The sequence below is a fragment of the Anolis sagrei genome, chromosome 3, assembly GCF_037176765.1.
Source record: "Anolis sagrei isolate rAnoSag1 chromosome 3, rAnoSag1.mat, whole genome shotgun sequence".
NCBI lineage: Eukaryota > Metazoa > Chordata > Lepidosauria > Squamata > Dactyloidae > Anolis > Anolis sagrei.
Genome location: NC_090023.1, coordinates 93550386 through 93574433, shown reverse-complemented (window position 1 = coordinate 93574433; position 24048 = coordinate 93550386). Strand labels below are relative to the sequence as shown.

Below are 24048 nucleotides of genomic sequence, written 5' to 3'. Positions count from 1 at the left end.
TGATTTCAACCATGAAAGCCTTCAACAAGTCTTGTTGTTTCAATCCCTTTATCACTTTGTATTTGTTGTTGTTGAAAAATGGCTTCAACATTATCCCACTTTCCCCTCAGGAAACTTTCTTCTTATTTTCAGATTTTTCAATCCTTCTATTTTATATTGTCCTTTTCATGTAATCATTAAAGTGCATTATGGGAGCTCAGTGGGAATTCCCCATGGGACTCTTTCAACATAGAAAAAATATTTGGGTTTTTTAAATTGTGAAGTGTTATTTGGCCACTTCTGACTTTGGAGGGGATATTTTGGTGAGTTGCTACTACATACCATCCAAAGATCCCTGGAGCAGCAAAATTTGCCTCGTGATTGCCCATCCCATTGTAAATTGTGTTATTGTAGGTTTTTCGGGCTGTATGGCCATGTTCTCTTTTTAAAAAAAATATTTTATTAAGCTTTTAAATATACATATACAAGTCAGGGGGGGGGGGTTGTGGGAGGGGAGAGAAGAGAAAGAGGAGGGGAGGGGGAATTGAGGTATTCCATCTACACGGGGAGGGTGAAAGGGGGACGATGAGGTACATTCACTCCCTCTAACATCCTTGTGTCCAGTCATAGCTTCTTTCAGAAAGGGAAAGGGGAGTGTGGGGATGTGCGGGGATGTGCAGGGATAGGTGGGATAATAGAACTTCCAGGTTGGTCTGCGGAGATAAGTATACCAGGTTTTCCATCTCTGCTCGGACTTAGTTCAAGCTTTTATTCTTTTTTTTTTTAGACGATGTTGGTCTTTCTTTATATTTATTTCTTTATGTTCTTAAGATAGTTCAGGAACTTGTCCCAGTCCGTGTTTTTTCTCTTGTCATTATTGGTTGAAAGCTTTTGTGTCAATAAGTCCATGTTCATCATGTTGTATACCTTCAGAGTCCATTGTTCTACTGTTGATATTTCACTGGAATTTCGCTAGAAACATTCTCTTCTGATGTTTCACCTGCATCTATGGCAGGCATCCTCAGATGTCATAGATCCAGGCAAAATGTCAGGAGAGAATGCTTCTAGAACATGGCCAGACACAGCCCAAAAAACCTACAACCCAGTGATTCCGGCCATGAAAGCCTTCGACAATACATTGTAAATTGTATTTTGATATTTTTAGTATTGAAAGTTGTAAAATTACATTTTAGGAGTTCATGCATGTCTTTGCTCTACTGATAAAGCCTTCTTTCTTCTCCAACAGTTCCTCTTCCCATGACCTTTCAAGCTCATGGGATCAGTCAAATCTACACCGTATCTCCGACCAGTTCAGTTCTGCTGGAAGCATGGATAGCTGGGACCACGCATCTCAAACATACCAGTATGAGCAGATCTCATCTGCAAAGTCCAACAGTAGCATTGACCACCTAGGGAATGCTAGCAAAAGGGATTCTGCCTATAGCTCTTTTTCTGCCAGCTCTAGTACTCCAGACCATACCCTGTCCAACGTAGATACTGCCTCAACAGAGAATGTGGTGTATAAAGTGGGTCAATGGGATCCCTCCAAACAAGGGGGTATGAAGGCTGCCTTATTACTTAGTGACAGTGGAAGATTAGATGAGAAACCAAGCTGTTTGCCACTTCCATTACAGTATGAAAACAATAGAAGCCCCCGACTAGATGAGAACACTGATTCAACATGTTCTGGGTCTGGAAGATCAAACTTTATACCAGTTTGGTATGTACCAGAGAAGAAAAAGTCTCCTTCTCCTCCGCCTCCCCCACCTCCTCTCCGTAGTGATAGCTTTGCTGCCACCAAAGGTCATGAGAGAGCTCATACTCCTCTTTATGCAGAGAGTATTCAGAGCACCCAGCACTTTGAAGTCCTGCACAGACCTCAGGCCAGAAACAACTGGGGTGCGGAAACTGCAGAGCAACAAAAGTTAGCTGCTAAGACCATTGAGAAGGCCTCAGATGTGAGGCAGGGTGGTAATCCAGCCTATCGATCTGATTTCGGTCCAGTTTACAGTTTGTTGCCTTCTGATGACAGAATCAACAATAATATGGGAAATGTCCACAGGCTACATTCGTCTCTGTCCAGTACTGACGTTCGTTTTGCACAGTCTGCTTATGGACAACCTCGCCATCACCATCAGCGGCAATATAGTGATGAAAGCACTTTCTTTTACAATGCAAAAGTTTCTGCATCGCCTAAAGAGCAGCGACACACCTCCACTTATACTGGTATCCCGGAAAGGCCTACTGACAAATACAGTTGTCAGCCACACCAAACCAGGATGTTTGATAGTAATGCCACTGTTCCTTCTGACATGAGTTCTGAGGAAAAAGTGGATAATTCTGGGCTAAATCACTATTACTGTGTGACAGTGAAACAGCCTCCTCCAGAAAGAAACTCCAAGCCGCAGAAAGATGAGTGCTGGAATCCTGGAATAGGTAACATCTATGGACAACATGAACATCCTTCTGTAGTAAGAATGAGCCAAAGTCCCAAATGCTATCTACCTCAGCAAGCTGTTGAATCTTCTCCAGGTGTATCTGAAAAGAGAGTTCATTATGTAGTGAATAAAGGAGAAGATAGAACTGTTGCCATAGAAGATTCCAGAAAGATAAGTTACCCTGAAAAAACAGTGCAGAGTAGAAGCTTTGAGGAGAATCACAGGAGTTACCATGACCAAGAATATGGGCAGGAGTGTGTCCCAGTATCTGACTGTAAGGCTGCCTCAAGTGATTTCAAATGGAGTCAAGAAGAGAGCTTCAAAATTTCACCCCAGAAGACCCCAATGTTGCACTCTTTAGCTCAGGAAGGGAAAAGCCAGGCTGACATTGCCATTGAAGCGGGAATGAATAAGCAGCCTGGATTCGATGCTCACCTAAACAAAACCGCACGAAGGAGTGATCGTTTTGCAACTACATTGAGAAATGAGATCCAGATGAAAAGAGCAAAGATGCAGAAAAGCAGAAGCACTGCTGCCTTAGCAGGGCCAACTGAGACAGAAGAGTACGTTGAGAACTGGAAGCCTGATTCTGCAGAAAAGATAAACTGTTCATCAGAAAATTCTTTCACTAACGTGTACAAGGATAATCTGAAAGAAGCCCAGGCCAGAGTTTTGAAAGCTACCTCTTTCCAGCGCCGGGACTTGGAAGCCAGTTCTGCAGATTACCTTCCAGACCGGAAGACCAATAACTGTAACTCTTCCCCATTGGCTTTTGTTTCTGAGGATGAGTCAGGGTCCCTTGAAGCTAGAAAGTCTTCTAAACATACTCCATCTGGTAGTAATGTTCACCATATACCTCGTATTGGAGCTAGAAAGAGGTTCACAGCAGAACAAAAACTGAAATCTTATTCTGAGCCCGAGAAGATAAATGAACTGGGTGTGTCAGTAGATGACTACCATTCACGCCGTCGCCCAACGACTTCTGAGGAAGCCTTGGGTTCTTTTGCAGATAGGTGGAAGTTCTTTGAAGAAACTAGTAAGCCTGCCTACCAAAAGTCTTCCCAGAGACACACACCATATGGCCGTCCAGAAGCACAACCTCCAAATTCATATAGAAATTCTCAAGAAGGTGAGGCTGAGGGTTCCTGGCATGAGAGGAGGATGCGATCAGCTTCTTTTGGTGTTGAGAACATGCTTGGTGTGTATGATAGGCCCAGAGAAAATGTCCATTATAATAGCCACCAAGGAAAATCTGGACAGCCTCAGAGATTAGAAACTTTTGCAGAATATCAGGCATCTTGGAAAGAGCAAAGAAAGCCTTTAGAAACTCGCAGTTCTGGGAGATACCATTCAGCTGACAATATACTTGATGCTGGCCATGAACAGGTTGAGAAATCTCAGTATACACATGAACGGTCAAGATCATCTCCTTCTACTGATTTCTACAAAAAAGTAAGTGACAATTTTACATTGTTTTCAGCTTGTTTAAAAATAAAAAGTACTTCATAGAAGGAAGAAGGGAGACGTCTAAACCAGAGTTTCTTAAACTGTGCTAATCCAGATGTTTTGGACTTCAGCTCCCATAATTCCTAACAGCTAGTAAGCTGGCTGGGATTTCTGGATGCTGGAGTTCAAAACACCTGGAGGAGCACAGTTTGAGAGACACTGCTTTAAACTATAGTGCCATGTTGTAGTCGTCCTTTGAAATTTATCAGTGGGAGAATGCTACCATTTCTGATACCAAACATTGCACATTCATTCTTTTGAATAAAGATTGACTGACCCACATTTTCAAGGTAGAAATCAGGAGGGTATTGTTAGCACATAAGAGTATATATAAGGGCCAAGCTGTAGCACAACTGGTTAATTACCAGCTGCAATAGATCACTGCCTATCGGAAGGTGACAGATTCGAAGCCCGAGTCAGATTGAGCACCTGACTGTTAAGCCTAGCTTACTGTCCACCTAAGCAGTTCAAAAACAGCTTAGCTGTGAGTAGACAAATTAGGAACTGCTTAAAGCGGGGCAGGTATTTTACGACACCAAAAAAATTGCCAGCGATCAAAGAGCAAGGAGGAAATACGATCAAAATGACTCAGCATCATAGTGGATGAAGCGACAGCTCTCCCGTGGCCAGAATCGAGCATAACCTCCAGGCACTAAAGTGGAAAGGCCAAAAATACCTCTGTCTGTGTGTCTGTCTGCATGTCTAGAAAATGGCATTGAATGTTTGCCATCTATGTGCGCATTGTGATCCGCCCTGAGTCCCCTTCAGGGTGAGATGGACAGAATATAAATACTGTAAATAAATAAATATATGTCATGTTGGGTAATGGGCAGAAAACGAACCCTTAATGTTGTGCCCGACATTGCCAGGATCTGTAGCAGTTATGCTAATGTAGATACCAGAGTTAAAATTGGCATCTACCTTTGCTATAGGAACTGATTTATCATTACAACCCTGTTATATTGTACACATTGTTGTTACTGAGTTAATAACTAATTTTGATTTTGCACCCCACGGGAGAGATAAGATTTCCTGCTACAGGAGCATGTGCGCACACAGTACTTGGATATTCTGAAATGTTTCCAAGTAATTTTTGCTATAAAGAATTGCAAAGGTGTATGGTTGTTTTCTTTTGGGCTGATCAGATGAATTATTGTATTTCTTCAATTCTAAGACATTCTTTTTTCCCTCATATAAAAAATAGTTAAAAATGGAGTTGTGTCTTAGGATCTTTCCACACAGCCCTACATCCCAGAATATCAAGGCAGGAAATCCCACAATATCTGCTTTGAACTGGGTTATCTGAGTCCACACTCAGATCATGTGGGATTTTCTGCCTTGATATTCTGGGATATAAGGCTGTATGGAAGGGCCCTTAGAATAATGGGTGATTTTTTATATATGTAAAACTTTTTTTCATTGGCGGTACTGAAATTTGTGTGTTTTACAATCAATGGCATCGTAGAATCGAACAAATATGGTAGTAACTTGAGTACAAGGATTGCAAAGCCAAAGAAGTTGCATAGATTATTATTATGCTTTAAGCCAAATCAGCATAAGGCCGGATGTGTTATGTACTGCAAGAAAATCCACAAATGAAGGGGTGTGTAATGATATATTTTTTCTGGAGACTGAAATTTGATGATTTGGTTCTTTACTACGTTATAAAACATTTTTTCCTCAGGAAGAGTCAGCTGAACCAAGGAGACAAACAGAAAATTCAAAGAAGGATGAAGTATGTATGTCTCCAGTACCAAGGTCTGATGAAAGCAATTGTTTGAGGTAAACATTTTTTGTATGTATATTTATGCAAACCTTAGAAACATATAATGCAGGGTTGGCTACTGAAACATTTTGGCTAACAGAAATAAAAAATATTTTGAACTGTCTTCTTCTAATACTCTTTAGCATGTGAAATGTCTTTGCTCTCAAAGAAAAATATGAGATATTACATATGCAATATCTGTTTTCAGTAGAGGTACTACAGATGTTGGTTTCTGTATAATACAGGATAACATTTCATATTTAGAGAATTTGAAATAACTAATATGTATGTATATAATTGTTTAATATATATTTCATAACAGCTCATTTAAATTTTGATTTAGCTTTTGAAAATCTGTCTAGATTTTAGTTCATCACTGTCAACTCTGGTTTATTTCACTGTTACAATAGTTGTATTTATAAAATCTTAAATTCTGTGGAGGGACATGTCCCAAACCCAAACTCTATCCCTATATTGCACAGTGTTAGGGTGTGATGCAGACATTTCTTTAAATAAGTCAGAGAATTATGTCTAGATTTGGACAAGACTCAGTGAAGAAAACACTTTTGATCCCTCCTTATGGCCATGTAGAAGAAGGAAAGGGATACATTAATACATAGAAATTCTCAAGACAATGAGACTGAGGACTACTGATATAGGATATGAATTCACATAAGCATCGTTAGCTCTTCACTGAAATGTATTTCTCAAACAGTATTTGTGGAAGGTCTGTATTAGATTTGTTGGTAATAACAACAACAGCAACAAGAGCAGCAGGAGTAACAACAACAACAACAACAACACAGTATAGAAAAAGTAAAAGGGCATTTTAGATGCACATTTGTAAAATTAAAGTTTACTATACAAGTGGCGTAGGATGAAATGAAATTATTTCTGAATTAGACGCCCTGATTTTATGTGGCAAATTATGTGATCAGATGCTTCTAGAATGAATTAACTCCCTGATCACAAGAAACTAGATGTGAAGAAGAAATTATCTATGTAGTTTTCTCCCTGATTATGAAAATGGTATGATCTTAAAAATAGTTTACTCCATGGTGAGCCATTTCTCTTTAGAAAACTTGATTTGCCTATGCATGGCTCCCAAGTGTGTGATTGCCTTCTCTTTCCTCCTTTCCTGTGTTGATCTTGAAGTGCTTTATACATATGCCAGGGGAATTGTACAGTCTACCAGATGTTCACCACAGCATCACTAAGCATCACTAAGGCTGCCTGTTGTTGGAGCATCCTCAGTTTAATTAATTAATTAATTTACTTTACTTATATACCACTGTTCTCAGCCCGAAGGCGACTCACAATAACTACTCAATATTTGCACAGGCATTTTCTGACAATAAATCAGAATTTGCGAGTCTTGCTAAAGAGGCTAATTATCCGTATGAAGACAGCTGAAGCATTTTTGGCAGCATCATATCATCATCATAGGCTATCACTTGCGGCCAAGTATGATTGCCTTCCAAGTGTTGTCCAGAATTGGAAGAAACCTTCAAAGGACATCTTGTTCAACCCCCTTCAGCCAGGAAGGAAAGCACAATCATAGTCTTCCTGGATGGCCATTCAGCCTCCATTTAAAAACCTCCAGAGTGGTTTAATAATTACAGAAATGGAGTGTTGGTGCTGTTCAACTATAGGTACTAATGTAACTTTTATAATTACACAATTTGTTGATTGAGTTTCAGTAATTACCACTAAAATAGATTAGTTTCTAATTAAGAGAAGAAAATTTGTTGACAACGATATTTGTGATGAACCGCACAAAGTGACTATAGAGAAAACTTCAGAAGAATCAGCTTTAGGACATAAGAAGTGTAAACCTAGCACCTCTCTCTAAAATTGGGAGGCATTTTTGCCACAAACTGACTACTAATGCTTCCTAAGCTTAGGGGTGTACTTCTACTTTTTTGGTCATTATTTTTGTCCTATTCAAGTCTATCATCACAACAGAAAATGACTGGAATAGGACATCTAATCGATTTGTGGTTTGATGAGAAATAGAAGAAAAAGGTGGCAGGAACCTAAAATCTTAGCAAAATGGCTAATAGCAGCCCCAAGAGGTTTGATACTATTAGCTATTTAGAAACAATGAAAAACCAAACCCTCAATTTTGAAGGTAGGAAAAGTAGATGCTCTTAGGAGGAAATCCAGTAGGTTGCCTTTTTGTCCCTGCATTACTCCATCGTTGTTCTTGCATCCTACTTTTATCCTTTATTATATACCAGCTTGGGGACCCGGCGATGCCCAGACTATTTGAGAAAGTCATTGTTTGTCTGCGCTCTAAGTTTAGTCTCCAATGTCAGCTGGGTTCAGTGGGCACAGGTGAACTGCAACTCCCATATGCAAGTTCCATCATCCATGGTCCATCCTCCCAATTGCACCAGGATGTAGAGTGGGTCATGAGGGCTCTGTGTGCCAAGTTTCGTCGTGATCAGTCATTGGTGTAGGTCACTGTGGTCTCAGGAAGTGAGTGAAAGTACTGCAAGTCCCATCATCTAAACTGCACCAGGATGTAGAGTGGGTCACGGGGGCTTCGTGTGCTAAGTGTGGCCTTGATCAGTCACTGGTGTGGGTCGCAGTTGTCTCTGGAAGTGAGTGAAGATACTGTAGATCCTATTATTCATTGTCTGTCGTCCCCCAAACTGCACCAGGATATAGATGTCTCTGACAGGCTGGACAATTCTTTTTTCTTCAGTATGTGTGATTGAAAGTGTTTTGAATAGCAAAAAGCAAAAAAAAACAAAACACAATGTGTACAGAGTTAAAACTTTGGAAATAATGTCTTGATGCTGCAGTCTTGAGCTAATCTTTTAATACATAAAGATGGTGATGTCATTAAATCTTAAGACTGGACACTGACAATGAATATCTATTGTATAAAGATGCCTCCTCCTCAGGTGTAAAAAAATTCTGTATAACCATTGTTCCCCATATTACTGATTTGCTTGCAGGTTTTTTCTGTCATGCTGTAGAGTTCTGGTCAAACAGGTTTTATTTGTGTACAGGGTAGCCTTCATCGTTCTCTTTGGACAAAGTTCAAGACGTATGTGGGTGTAGTTTGTGTGGCAGCGTATTAGAGTTTTAAAGCAACTATCAGAGATACTTTCCATTTGCATTAAAGCATGCCACTTTGCAGATGTAGGCATGTAGCAAATATTATCTGCAGGTTTGTCAAATCAGTGGAATATAATTGTTGCCGACAGTGAACAAAGGATGCTTTTCAGGAAGCAGAGAGCAGTGCATTTCCAGGCTTCTTTTTTGAGGGTCTAAGAAAAGATGGGGATGCTTTGAAGTCTACAACCTTTTCTTCCCGAGGTCAAGCATTTCTGATGATGTAACATATAATACAAGTGGAGCCTTCTGTCATTGAGGTTAAAGTTAACAGTGCTTGTGCGAGCTTGTCAGTCACATGAGAAGGCAAAGACAAGCCAGCTGTTGTGAGGTATGGCTTTGCAAACCATCTGTATGACAGTCAGGCAGAAGCTGTAGCAGATTCACTGCTCTCGGTGGGATGCATTTCTGAATCCAAAAGAATAGCTCATGTTTGTCATGCTGGTAAGTGGAGACAATTTAGTTTTATGTTAGAACAGACGTATGTGGAATAATGTCAGTAAGCTCGTTTCTGATTTGGTTTTGTCTTTGCTGAATTACTTGGGGAATATTCCTTTTGTTCATCCAGAAGGCAATTCTGACCACGATTATGTGCCTTTCAATCCCACTGAAATCAGGGGAGGTTTCCATAATTTAACCACAGCTCCTTTCTTTACATGCAAGATGTTTTCCCACCCCTCCCTGCCAAGAGAGCTGGAAAATATTATAGATGGTAAGGCTTTACATACCACAATACGCTCATTTTATTAATCTTCTGCTTCCTCGGCTTTTTCCCTTTTTTAACTAATGCAGCGGCTGGCATACTCTTTTATTCCTACAAAATGCATCCGTCTGTGTATACTGCTCTCAGCTGCTTTTGTTAGCCCAATGCGCTCTGGAATTGAAATGCAATGCTTTCCAAACCATTTGTTTCCTGGGTTGAGGTGGGTAGTGTGTTTATCCCTCCTTGGCTGTAGCTGTTCAATGATGTGCGATTTCCAGCCTTACAGCTTTCCAAGCAGAATGGTCCCTATGATGCTTGTTCAAATGGAGATTAGTATTTATTTATTTATTTATTTATTTATTTATTTATTTATTTATTTGCACACACAAAGAACCTGGAGGTCTGTGGTTTAATGTATAAAGAAATAGGGTCTTGGTTTTCTGGAAGCAAGTGGTAAGTAAAAGACCAAAGTTTGAATGAAAAATCTGTATTCAAAGATGGGGTTGTTCTGTTAGCTGAATAAAATAGGTCAAGGGAGTGGAGGGGGGATTTGTATGGATATATACTTGCTTCTTTTTCCATTCATCTTGTGGAATTGTCAATGAAACATATAGTTAATTTCCCCTCTTCCTATATTATTTACTAGTATGTTGTTATAGTATTGTTTTACATTGTTGTATACATTTTTAGTGTTAAATTAAGAATTGGAGTGAATTAATATATTGGAGTGAATTAATATATTCTGTATCTGTCTCTGTCTCCCCACAGTGAGCCTTTTCCCATGATATTCTTTTCTTTTATCCCTACAGTGGCTGTCATTTGTAGAACACAATTTGAGCCCTTTTTAGCTGATTTGGAATCTACTATTAATACATGGCATGTATAGTCATCGTTAGTTTATGATGTTCCTTTAGATACAAAAGCAATTACTATGCAATGGGCAGCAATGTATTGTCGAAGGCTTTCATGGACGGAATCACTGGGTTGTTGTGAGTTTTCTGGGCTGTGTGGCCATGTTCCAGAAGCATTCTCGCCTGATGTTTTGCCTGCATCTATGGCAGGCATCCTCAGAGGTTGTGAGGTCTGTTGATGGGCAGCACCTTAGGATTTACCATTCACAGTTACGTTACTGAATAAAACACAGCAAATAAGGCAGTTTTGATTGGAGTTCTTTTCATTTAAAATGTAGCGCCAGTTTCTTCTTCCTGCAAATAGTGCCTTTTAGTCATGCTTGTATTAGAATTATAGAATCGTAGAGTTGGAAGAGACCTCATGGGCCATCCCGTCTAACCCCCTGCCAAGAAGCAGGAATATTGCATTCAAATCACCCCTGACAGATGGCCATCCAGCCTCTGTTTAAAAGCCTCCAAAGAAGGAGCCTCCACTTCATGTTGTTGATGTAATAGTGATGAAAATAGGTTCGTAGATTGATAAAAGAAGTTAATGAAACTGAGGTAATAAACTATTATTTCTTTATTCAAAGTGTTTCTATACCACCTCCCAACCCACAAGGACTCCAAAGGCAATGAATCAATAAAAGCAACTGAAATAGTATTGGGAGGGTTGTGAGGATAAACACTTCCAAAAGAAACCTAAAATATCATTTTGAAACAGTTAAAACAGAAATTCCAAGCATTGAAAGACATGCAGAACAGCACTGTTTGGGCTGCCCATCAAAAGCTCAAAAGAGATGGAGTCAGTTTGACTTTCTTCAATAAGAAGTTCCATAGTCAGGGTGTTGCCACAGAGAAAGTGCTGTTATTGTGTATACCAATCTGACCTCAAGAGATGTTGAGATATGCAGCAAGGCTTCCTCTGAGAATCCTCATTTGAGGATCTCAGATTTCAGGCAAGGTCATATGGAAGGAAGCAAACTTTAAGTTATCCTGCCCCAAGTCATTTAGGGCTTTATAGGTCAAAATTAAGACCTTGTATTGAGTTTGGATGCAAATTAAAAACCGGTGCCTTTCTTGTAAAACCAGCATCACATGGTCTCAAAAACACATACCAAACGCCAGTCTGCCTCCTGCATTTTACACTAGCTGAAGCTCCCAAACACTTTGCAAGGGCAGCCACATGCAGAGTGCATGATTTTAGTCTAATTGGGAAGTAGTGAAGCCATGAACCACTGTGCCCAGGCCTGTCTTCCCTGGGAAAAGGCACAACTAGCAGACTAGCCAAATCTGGGCAAAAGTGATCATCTTGGTAACCACCACAACCTGGACCCCCAAGCTATGACCCTAATATTTCAATGGAAGTGCAGTTCTATCCAGAACAGGCTATGATCCCAACTCTAACTTGATTTTCCTACTGCACTTGCATCTTGTCTGCTTTGAGTGCCAGTTTGTTCACCTACATTTAGTCTTTCAGTGGACCCAGACAATGATTCAGGATTTGCACAACCGCATTGGCATCACTTGCAAAGAAGAGATAGAGCTGGCTAGCATACTGATGATGCCCAATGCCAAAATTCTAAGTGGGTTTCATGTAGATGTTGAATTTGATATTTCTAACTTCACTAATAGTTGATTAGGGTTTGAACTGTGAAAGTATCTCTTTCTTCTACAGTAGAATTCCACTTAACAGGCATTTTCCATGACCTCGAGAAGCAACAAGTGTTTTACAGGATGTATAGCCCGCTTTCCACATAATTTGGCTCCACTGGCCAGTATTTTATGAACCTGCTCTAAATTTTCTTCACATACTTGCAGTAAATTCAAAGGCATTTGTTTGCTTGTTTTGTGACCATATGTTGCTCTCTGTATAGCGTACAATGTTTGCAACCCATAACTTCAAGGTGTTTTCTTATGAAAGGAGGAAAACTCCAGTTACTTTTGTTGAGATGGGTGTGGCATTTAATACATTTTGCGAATTCAAATAATTACCATTAGGCTGGCATCAGGATAGTAAATCATTTTGTGCTTCTTTGTTGCATACACACTGTTCTCTTTCTTAGGTTGTTGCAATATTTAGAGGTCTACTGTGTTTGCTTAAATAGGTTTTGTAATCACACCTGCTTTAGCGATTACTGTGAACACAACTCAACGCATGAATATAGCTTAAGTATTAACTAGGTCCCTGAGGATTTGCTTTGTTCAAACTTGTTATGACTTCCTTTTTCAGTTCCAAGTATATTGTGTGGGTGTGGTATGAGCTAGAGGGCTGTGGTTGAAAAGAACCCCATGCTATGATTTTGCTGCCCAAAATGTTCCTTGGCTTTGCAGACAGCTGTTTGGATGGTTGGAAAGAAAAGATTTGGCACCTTTCATGGTGAACTATTGAGCACCTAACTCATGATGTTGGAGTAATAGACAATAATGCCACACAATAATGGACAAACCTTTATTAACTGCAATGTGTGTGTGCTTTTACAGTTGTATCCAAGTATCATTGACCTTTTACTATTTCTTATGAATGAGAGACCTCCAAGATCCCCAGTCAACAACTGTTCTCTCCGTTCTTGCAAACCTGAAGTAGCAACTTCATTGATTGAGTCAATTCACATGTAATACAGTATCTATTTTCCTACAACCTTTTGTATTACCAAGTATATCTTTTCCATGTTGTCTCAGAATATGTCCAAATTACAACAGCCTCAATTTAATCATCACTGCTTCTAGTGAGAGTTTGGGCTGAATGTCTTCTAAACCCACTCTGTCTTTTTTACAGTTCGTGGTATTTGTAAAATTCTCCTCCAGCACCATATTTCAAATAAAGTAATTTTCATCTTACTAGCTTTCTTCAGTTCTCACAGCTATATAGAAATTAGAAATACTATTCCCTATATTCTGTTTATGGAATTTAATGATATATATATTTATATCAGAGGGTCTTATCTAGTTCCTTCAACATTTGCTGTCTAAGTCTTAGTCTTTAAATTTGACTACAATGCCCATTTTGATTAATAAATGATGCCAAGGTATAGGAAATCTTGAACTATTTTTCCTGAACCTCATTGCATTAAAGGTATATAATATTTTTTATATTTTTTTTATCAGGGATGTCTACACCCATTTTCATCAAGGGGTACACCAGCCTTATGGTTGCCTTCAAAGGGCTGTTTTTAATTGTAAAACTATATAAATATCACTATATTGCCTTGGCAAATAAAAAGATGTGGCTGGCAAAATGTGAACTGCGGGCCTTCTATTTGACGTGTGCCCCATATACTCACGTATAGGTCCAGAAATTTCAGGGGGGGGGGGGGAAATAAACTAAAAAAAGATAGTCACCTTATTGAGGAATCAATGTAAGTACTGTATCTTTACTCTTATCAAAAAAGGAACCATCATTTTGGCTGAGCAGAGATTAGTTTCTCCTAGGAGGACTTTAAAAAAAAAAAACGATTTCCTTTTCTTCATCTTCAGCCACATCCAACATTCCTAACAAGAAACATTCGGGTTCTTTCCCAATCTTTATGTTTAGTATTTTTTGTATGTCAGTATGGATTTTAGTCCAAAACTTTTTCGCTTCAGGGCAGGTCCACCAAACGTGGAAGAAAGTTCCAGTTTGTTGACCGCATTTCCAACATTTGTCAGATGCATTTTTATAACATTTTGAAATTTTATGTGAGGTTAAGTACTTAAGCCTTGACTTTTTTAAAAGGTGGCAATAATGGGAACTACTTTCAGAGCATTAAAACTATAATTGTGACTAATTTTAAATAGTAACTTTAAAAACTGATATTTCCTGTTATTATAAAAATATGAGAACTGATTGGGACTAAGTTTGTTTACAAAGTGTGTGGCACCTTGATTCTCTGCAGAGGCAACATAGCTTGAATAAACAGTAATCTTGTTGACTTTTTGAGCGCAGGGAGATTTTGACTTAGTACGAGGGTGTGCATTTCCACAAGGAAGTATGATGACACAAACACATCTCAAACAAGCAATACCTCCACCTGCACGTCTACACAGAACTCTTTGCATGTTCAAACTGTGCCTTGGTTTCAATACTTCATGTTCTGTAGAACTCAGTCCAGATAACTGATCATTAATTTCAACAGTGTTAATTCTTTTGTTAATAGTTTGTTGCAGTATAGTTCATCCTTTTTCTCACAAAGTGATTCACTAGACTTGAGAGTCATCTTGAGTCGATAAGGAATATTGGCTCGAGTCGGTAAGATATTTCAAATCTAAATGAACACATAATCTATAAAAATGAAGATTATTTGGCTATGACACCATTTGAGTGAATTGTCTAATAGCCTATTTCTATGTTTTCATGGGAGCAGACTATCATACTGTAGTGTATTATGCAATTCGCTCTGCAATAAAAGAAATATATCAGTAGTGTTTATTTTATTACAGAGATAATTGGGCAATTTAGCTTTGCGTTATTCTAACTCATGCTGTATCCCAGGCTTGTATGTTTTTGAGTAATTTCTTGTCATTTAAAGCTCTGTAACAGTTACTGAACCTGTGAATTTTGCAAGTAGACTTTGCAAAAATCATAGGGTATAGTTAAAAATATGGTCAGTGAACTTGTGGGAATGAACCATCTTTGAAAATAAGTTCCCAACATAGAATCTTAGAATTGGAAGGGGAATGAAAAGGGCGTCTAGTCAAACTCTCTGCAATGAAGCATTACACAACATATAATCATAGAATCTTAGAATTGGAAGGGATCTCTTCATGCCCTGGCTTCATTTCCTGTTTGCACACATTCAATCCAGTGGATTTGCATATGTTTGTGCATTTCTAATACTAGCAAAAATGGTAAGCACTCAAAACTGAAGTTATTTAGATTCATCCTTGCAATACAGAGTATATAAAAATTGCCCATGGAGATCTGAGCCTGTAACAGAGAAATCAAAAGTAGAGCTGACATGACCTCAAAATCCACTTCAGTTGGTATTTTCATTCAGTTTGAACACATATACCAAGTTATGGTATATGGTTCTAGGGACCTCATCTACAGTGACATACACATTTTAAAAATTGAAATTAGAATGTACACAGCAATCAGCTGGTGACATTGGAGAGGGGGAAAACGCACTCATAGGAGTGGGTGGGAGCATTGTGTTTACTAGAGAGTGCATGAACACAGAAAAGGAGGCCACTTTCATTCCAAACACCCCACTCCTAACATAACAAGTTTATGCAAAATATATAAAGATGTCTTTTTGTTCTGCATATGAATGTAGCAAGTAATCTGAAAAAATCCAAAGTGCAGTTGTTACTTTCATGGGTACCTCAATAGTTTTGTATGATTTTTTTTGTCAGCTGCAAGAAAATCAACATCAAGTGGTAGGATTTTCTCACATATTCTCACCAAATATAAATCTCACATATTCTCACCAAATCATTAGGGAATATGTGCAATTGACAATTTGGAATGGCTACGGTTTATGATTTTGGATCATGTGATTTTAATGTTTATACCATGTTTTAATGTTTTAGTGTTGCTTGTGTCTTATATTTAATGGTTTTAATTGATTTTATCACACTAGTTATATGTTATTGTTGACACCTTTCATGCAGAGGAAGCCTAAAATGCTATTAACTTGGTCTAAATAAGCACGTATGTCTGGCATTGAATTTTGCCATTAATATGTTGTAAACTGCTTTGAGTCCCCCCAGGGGTGATAAAAGCAGTATATAAATACAGTAAATAAATAAATAAATAAATAATGAAGTTGGACACTTAAGTTACCCTGCATTTGATTAAGATTACTCATATCAATTAGTTATTTTATTATTCTCTTTTATGGATGCCATGTTATGTGGAAGCTTATTTAGACCAAGTTAATAGCATTTTAGGCTTCCTCTGCATGAAAGGTGTTCACTTTTTGAATGATAAGAATTATATGTCTCATGGAGGAGGGGGGAGCAAACATTTAGAGATGCTTAGGTGGGGCATGGTGGAAAAAAAGGATTGGAAAGGACTGTTAGCAGTGCTGTTGTCATGAGTCTCATCCTTAGATTATACTATTGAAAAAAACCTTTTATATTCATCTGAACTTCAAACACTTTGGCATTGGGTTGAAGAATGGTGCAAACCACAAACACCTTCTGTTTGTAGGTTTTAGATCTTGATTCTCCCCCAACATAGACACAATTCTCCATCCCACAGATTCGTCCAGACAGCGTCATCTCAGTCAACTGTTTTCTTTTTGGTCAAGCTTTCTTTTGAATATTGTACTATAGTTTCATTTGACTTCATAATAATGATCTACCATTTTCCCCTGATTTAAAAAGAAAAACATATAACCATATGAGCATTTTGGACTTCTTAGAGAAGTTCTGTAATGTTTGGAACTTCTGAATAAACTCAAGGAGAGCTATACAATATTAGAACATTTGGAAGTGAGTTTACTACCATATGTTCAGCTTCTACATGTTTCTCCTTAGGCCAGACATAGATATTACAGTAGATGGGTAGATTCAGCAAAAAACTGCAGTTCTGTCTCTTTCTTTCTCCTCAGTTACATTTAACAATGCATAATATGGGAATGTTGTAAGTCATTTGTTGGAGCAAGGGGCAAATAACCATTTGGTTGAGAGTAGCGGTAAGGGATCTGGTTTTAATCTTTCTGGTATGAAAACTGTGTCCCTTCCAGCAAGTTTCCCTAGCTCCTACTTGTTGACTGGAGAGAGATATTTGTATTTTATTTAACCCTCTTACATCAGTATGGGGCATTGTAACCCACAGAGTTTCATTTAATTTCAGAATCTTCACAGAACTAGACCTATAGTGTAAGACATTCTGTGAAATTTTCAGCTGTGTAGTTATGCAAACTTGTTTGTTTTTGTATTTGTTTTACAAACAGCCGAAGTTAAAAAAATTAACAATATATCTGTTATTTTTTCCCACTGCAGTATACTGTGTGGCTTGTTTGTTTGCTTGCCCAAGGCTGGCAACCCAAGCTAGAATAGTCCCATCAAATCAGGTAGCCTCGCTGACTAATCAGTGGGACTTACATAAGTGTTTACTTGTTATTGAACAAGAGATAAAATGTTGTAGATGGGGCTTGCAGCAATTGGATTTAGTCCAAAATGTCCATTCTTATTATATTATTTGGAAAAATCATGATAAAGCTAAAGTAACATGCTATGATTGTCAGTTGCTCTGTTTCCCCTTTTAGGGGGAAAAGTTTTTGCCCCATAGGTGATCCATTGGAATAAGTGAATTAACAGAAGTAAGAGTGGGAAGTAGCTTTGAAGGAGAGCCCGGTGGGTTTTAATATTCCTTGACAATATCATGTTAACATCAAATTAAGAGTTTTTGGAACTTGCAAGCAGCATGGAATGGGTGGGGGGATTCACTGTGCTAACACTCTCTTACCACATTTTTGGATTGCCAATCATTTGTTGTTAGCTGCTGTCAAGTTGATTTTGACTTGTGGTAACCCTATGATTGAGTGACCTCCAAGTCACCCTGTCATCAACAGTTCCTCAGGCTCAGGGCTGTGACTTCCTTGACTATGTCTATCCATCTATAATGTAATCTTCCTCTTGTTCTACTGCTTTGTACCTTGTCAGGCTTTATTGTCTTTTCTAGTGAGTCTTGTTTTGTCAAGAGATGGCCAAAGTATGATAGTCTCAGCTTAGTCCTCTTGGCTTCTAGTCAGAATTCAGGCTTGATTTGTTCATTTACTTGTCTTTTTAGAGGTCCACAGTATCACATTTCTTCACTGTCCAGGTTCCACAATTATGCACAGAAATGTACAATATCCCTTTGGGGAGATAAAGCAGGTTATAAATAAATATAATTATATAATATAACGGACTATTCACCGAGAGCCCTAATTCAGCTCTGGCCTTGATTCCATATGCAGAACAGAGATTATTTTTATGTCTTTCAAGCCTGAAATTCCTTGGCATAGGAAAGCAAACTGTAAACAAGCTAAGTAATGTTTATGAAAGTGTTCAGAATGTGGACCATGTTGTTAGAGATAATTATATTTATTATGAAAATAGCAGAGAAGCTTCTTAGAGAATCTTTCTTCTCTAGGAAGTATATACCTATATAATCACTGATATGTTTTGTGATTTGTGCTTGGAAATGTTGACGTATTCAGCTGTCTTAATAGTAATGTAAAAAAGCTATATACATGTGAGGTTTATTTGATTTGTTATGATGAAATTGCTTTTTAATTTTTGTAGAAAGGATTTTAACAGGGGAATTAGATACTGGTAGAAATGTGGAATGTGACCTCAAACAAAAATTGTTCTAAACTTTGTTTCCTAGGGATGTTTGTTCTGCAAAGCCTTTTTAAAATTAACAATAGTACCTCCCAGAATTGATTTCTTGGAACTCAATACTACTATAACACTTACAGGTTTTCCCTCTCGATTCTTCCGGTACTTGAAGCTTGCTTTCTTTTCTCCTTTCTGAACAGTAAGCTCCAGTCTTTTCAGGGTTACTATGTCAGGCATGTATTGCATGAACTCTACACATGTTGAATGCAGCCATATTTCTTTATAACCATCTTATACATTACTGTAAGAAATGTTGGTTGATCAGTCAGTTACTTTTTCAGAAGATCCTTGATATTTCCTGAACAGTCTCCTTTTGATACGAAGCAGAAGATTTCTAATATAATCTGATCTGCAACCAATGGTACTGTACTAAATTTTGAAATGTAGACACTCATTACAGTTCCCATACTGAGCCCTCAAGGGGAATCCAGTAATGCAAGGCAGCTGTATAGATCTATAATAACAGGTCAATCAAAATAATGTTCATCTTCTCTAAGAGCAGGTATTTGATATAATGGAGCATAAAAACTCATTCAAAAACAAGAAGTTCTAAGTCCTTTGCATAACTAAGGAGTATTTCACAACAATATACTGCAACTAGAAAAATTCACACGCATGCACCTACAAGGAATATTATATGATAAGGACGAGGATGCAGTGAAATTAGAACAAGGAATATTGGGAGAAATGACACACAATATAATCATTGAAGCTCATCAAAAAGTACAATTCTTTTCATCTTATAAGTCCTGCCTCTACTATGCCACTTATTGTAATATTGTTACCTGGATTTTGATGCTTTGTCAATAACTGATAGAAATCAAAGGATCTCTAAAGATATGCTGAATTTCTTGGTCAAGCATGCCACATTGAAAGTACACTTTGTCCTTTTCCTTGCAGATCCTTTTCAGACTTGCATGCCAAGATGTCAAACTAATTTCTGCATGGAAATATCCCTCCAGTTTGCTACTTTTGTTTTCCTTGCATGAATATAAATTCCAAACAAATGTATCAGAAATTTTCAGCATTTTGAAAAAATATTTCAAGCATTTTGAAAAAAAAAACATAACAAATGCAAATTGAGTTGTATACTAACTCTGTGTGTGTGTGTGTGTGTGTCCATGCCCTCACACACCACTCTGTGATTATGATGGCATTTCCTCATACATAATAACTGTTTAATGTGAGTCAGATGTCTCAGCTCATCTTCTTTGTCACATATTTTTCACCACAACACATACCACATCTACATAATTTATGTCAGATTTAAGTGAAATCCGAGTCCTTTTTAAATGATTGGGCTATTGGCTTCTGTGGACCTAGGATACTGAGGTCAATATTTAATTAGTCAAATACATCGCACAGTAACTTCTGATTGCAGAATTCCAGCTATAATGGGATTTTCCTTCCCTCCTTTACGTCTGGAGTAATCTGTCCAAAGGATTTTGCTATCTGTATGATTTTTGCTCTGCAGTCCCATTCCCCCCCCCCCCCCAAGTGGTGTGAAGCGCAAATATAGCTGTACCAGGAACAGATACAAAGGATGAAAACTGCTTGTAGAAGACCACCTTAGAACCAAAATCAGTGTTTCTACCATAGTTGATCAAAATGAGGAATTTCTTTCCTTGGTTGGTCTTTCATGCAGTCCTGCACTAAAATTCAGAAAAACATATGTATAGCCACATCTCCACATCCATAGACTCTAAATTCATGGATTTGGCCATCTATGGCTTGATTTTAAAAAATGCAAACCTTGATGTAAAGGATACTATTGTATATAATTTGACTTGAGCATTCACAGATTTTGGCATTCATTGGGATCATGGGCCCAAAATGCAATGGATACCAAGATCCCACTCTAATCAAGTGTTCATCCTTTCGTGAAAGTCATTAATTACATAAAATGTAGTTTTGAGGCAAGGATAATACTCGGGATGGGAAAGTAGTATATGACTTGTGATTCTGAGAGAAGAAAAATGGATTTTAAAAGTAATATAGACAAAGAAAATATCTAAGAAATTTGAAATTAAACTGTAAAATCCAGTTGAGAATGGGGCATTTTGCACAGTGGGAAGAGAGGATTAATCAGGACTATCCATGCCAAAGTGAGATAGTTGGATGATTATCCTAGGAAAACAGTGACCGTGTTATGTGTTAATGTCTCAAGTGAACTTAATTTTGAAATGTCTAACCTATTATACTTGTTCTGATGATAAATCTGCAACAAATCAAATTTCTAAGACTCCTGCTTTTATGTTTCAGCTTTTTTTCTAAGCTCACAGTCTCTCTCCAGCCTCCTCTAATCAGGGAGCAAGCCTGTCTTCTTTCTGGGTCTCAGAGGTACTTCTACTCACTTTTCAGTCTTGCAAAAATAATGTTTAGTGCGTTTGGTTTATGAACACTGGGCTTGTTAAACTAAGAATTGAATACATTTCATCTTCCTGTTTTCTCTTTGCTTCAGCTTTTCCTTGCATTTTGCAGAAGTAACCAGAAAACTGCAGTTATAATTATGTGCAAGATAGAAGCCATGATTAATGGCTTCTGAAGAAGCTAGGATATGGAAGTCAATTTAAAAGTGCAGCTTTATTTTCTACCTTGTTTGGAAATCCTAGTTTTTCAGGGCAAAGGAAACTTGGACAAAGGGAGAGGCAAAGCAGGAGTGATCAGATGATATGCATTCAGTTTATTAAACTGCATTTTAATTGTCAAAGTACAACTGAAGTGTGCTGTGTTATTGTTCTTTTGAATGATTGATTTGGTCATTTAAATTCAAGAGTTGTATTTCTGATTCATTTCAGTTGTTAGATTTGGGGGTGGGGAGGGAAAGAAAAAGACCTTCACAATTATTTTAGGTAAATTATTTGAAGGAAAATGTGTATGTGTGTGTGTGGACATATTTACACACGCCACACCTACTTTTAAGTCCCAAATAGTTTAAACCTCTGAATGTCTTTCTTCAGTGTTAATTGTGAATCCATAAATTTTACAGTATTTTACAGTATACCTGTTCATTTCTTCATGTATTACTTTCTTTTTCAGTTGTTTGCTCTGCTTGTCTTGCTTTTAGATTTCTTGTTCTTCTTACACGTTTTTGTATGAGCACTGAAGTATAACCAAAGGAATCTTAAGCACTTAGCTTTCTCTTAAAGTAAACATTACTAAAGCTGTCCTTGAGGGGATTCCTCTCTATTTACGCAGAATGACATTGTTCCATTAATAGACTGAACTGATAGTCAACAATGATGCAAGATGTTATATCCCAAGGCAGGAGAACAGTGGCCATCCATGACCCACTCAAGTCTGCTGCCGCCTATAGCCTGGCTCTGAGGAAACCCACAAAGCTCTTTATTGGGGGGTCCTTGAGCAATTTTTGCAATTCTGTTCTGCTGGAGTGAGGGAATCCTCAGACCAGCGGATGGTGGTTTTCGGGAGTCTGCCATATCCCTTGGTCTGGCTTATCTCTTAGCTTCCTCAGAGTGAGATTGAAGAAGTGGCTACTCATTGCTCTCCTGCTGTAGCATTTGAAGGAGCACAGCATTAGAAGTTCAGTTCCCTGGGAATTTCAGCTTCTTTTGTAATTTTAGTAAAGTTGGACCTGACACCTCCTTCATATTTGACAATATGATATCACTTTAACCGCCATGGTTGCTGCTTCTTATGGGATCAAAAGATTTGTAGTTCAATGTGTCATTATAGTTGTCTAGTAACAGAGAATTCTTAACACCTCACATAACCACAAATTCCAGGATTCCATAGGATAGAAGCATGGCAGTCAAAGTGGGACCTATGTGGTATAATGAAAGAAATCTAAGATTGCACTCTATATATCATTTTATGTATAATGGCAATGTCTCAGAAACCCCCAAAGGCTACAGCAATGACTGGATGAGATTCTGGCATTTGTTTCATTACTCTTTACATATGACTTGTTAATTATTTTAGAAACACATAAAAGTTTGAAGAGATAAAAAGTAAGAAAATCCTATTAAATTCATGTAGTGGTAAGTGAGTAGTGCATGTAGTAAAGTGAGTAGTGCAATAAGAGACTATGAATTAACATTGACAACGTGGACTGGCCCTGGATGATGACTTGGATTATGTGATTTTAAATTGTTGTTTAACGTTATGTTTTTAATTGGCTGGTTTTTAATGTTTTGAAGTATTTTTTATTTATTGATGATATGTTCACACGCTGCATCGAATTGTTGCCTTTGTAAGGCAGCCCCGAGTCCTCTTTGGGGTTTGTGTATTTATTTATTTACAGAATTTATATTCCGCCCTTCTCACCCTGCAGGGGACTCAGGGCAGATTATAATGCACATATACATGGCAAACATTCAATGCCATTAGACATACAACATATAGAGACATACACAGAGGCAATTTAACATTCCAGCATTCCGGCTGCATGAGAGTATGCTCGATTCCAGCCACGGGGGAGCTGCCGCTTCACCATCCACTTGTGACACCAAGTCCTTGATGGAGTACTTTCCCATTCTTACGCACACTGCTGGAAGGTTTTATGGTGTCGTGAATTAGTTAAATTAGCCTCCCCACATAAAGCGGTACCTAAATTTCCTACATGACAGATGCAACTGTCTTTTGGGCTGCATAGGTCAATAGCAATCTAGACTGTTAAAGTCAGGAGCTCACTCCAACCCGGGCTGGCTTTGAACTCATGACCTCTTGGTCAGTAGTGATGTAATGCAGCTGGCTACTAACTAGCTGCACCACAGCCCAGTTGAGAAGGGCGGGATATAAGTGCAGTAAATTAATTAATTAATTAATTAATTAATAGTGGCCATTACTTAAAGCTTGAAGGCATATACACACAGCACTATCCAAAGATCCTTAAATACTCAGGACCAAAAAATATTCTCTGCATGAAATAGGCCCTCTTTCTTTTTTTAAAAAAGCATCTATTTATACTCCAGAGGGCATATCAGCATTACTAGATAGGAATACATTTATTTTCAAATCATAGGAGTAATCTGTTTTAATTAGAGGGGCTGATTTCCCAAATATGCTATTTCTTATCTTGCAGAATGTTTTCATTTCCTCCACCCTGTCTGTACATCTGTGCATCAGAAAGTCTGGATTTTGTATTGATAACATAGTGGCTGTTCTATATCATAATCTGTAATATAACCTTTCTGTCTGAATTCTTTGTGGATGATCTAATATAGTGTGGGAGGAAGTGGGAGTGGAAATTGCAGTCAGAGGACATGCATTTATTGGGTTATAGGTATTTCACTGGTTTTAAAGCTTTGACAGAATTCTATCCAAAGAAACAAACTCCTTCAATCTGCATGCAGAAGAACCAATCAT

At 38.1% G+C, this 24048-nt stretch overlaps 1 protein-coding gene across 4 annotated transcripts in view; it reads left to right on the top strand.

The window, feature by feature from the left end:
• The window catches only part of SHROOM2 (shroom family member 2), a 140128-nt gene that overhangs the window by 102632 nt on the left and 13448 nt on the right, over nt 1–24048 (top strand). For 2 of the 4 annotated variants that reach the window (XM_060769932.2, XM_060769934.2), the window contains 3 exons: nt 1226–3869; nt 5608–5705; nt 20983–21060. In XM_060769932.2, the coding sequence (XP_060625915.2) occupies nt 1226–3869; nt 5608–5705; nt 20983–21060 (2820 nt within the window). Of the gene's footprint in view, nt 1–1225; nt 3870–5607; nt 5706–9902; nt 9971–20982; nt 21061–24048 lie in introns of those variants that run through there. The other 2 variants (XM_060769933.2, XM_067466808.1) reach the window with 2 other exon arrangements.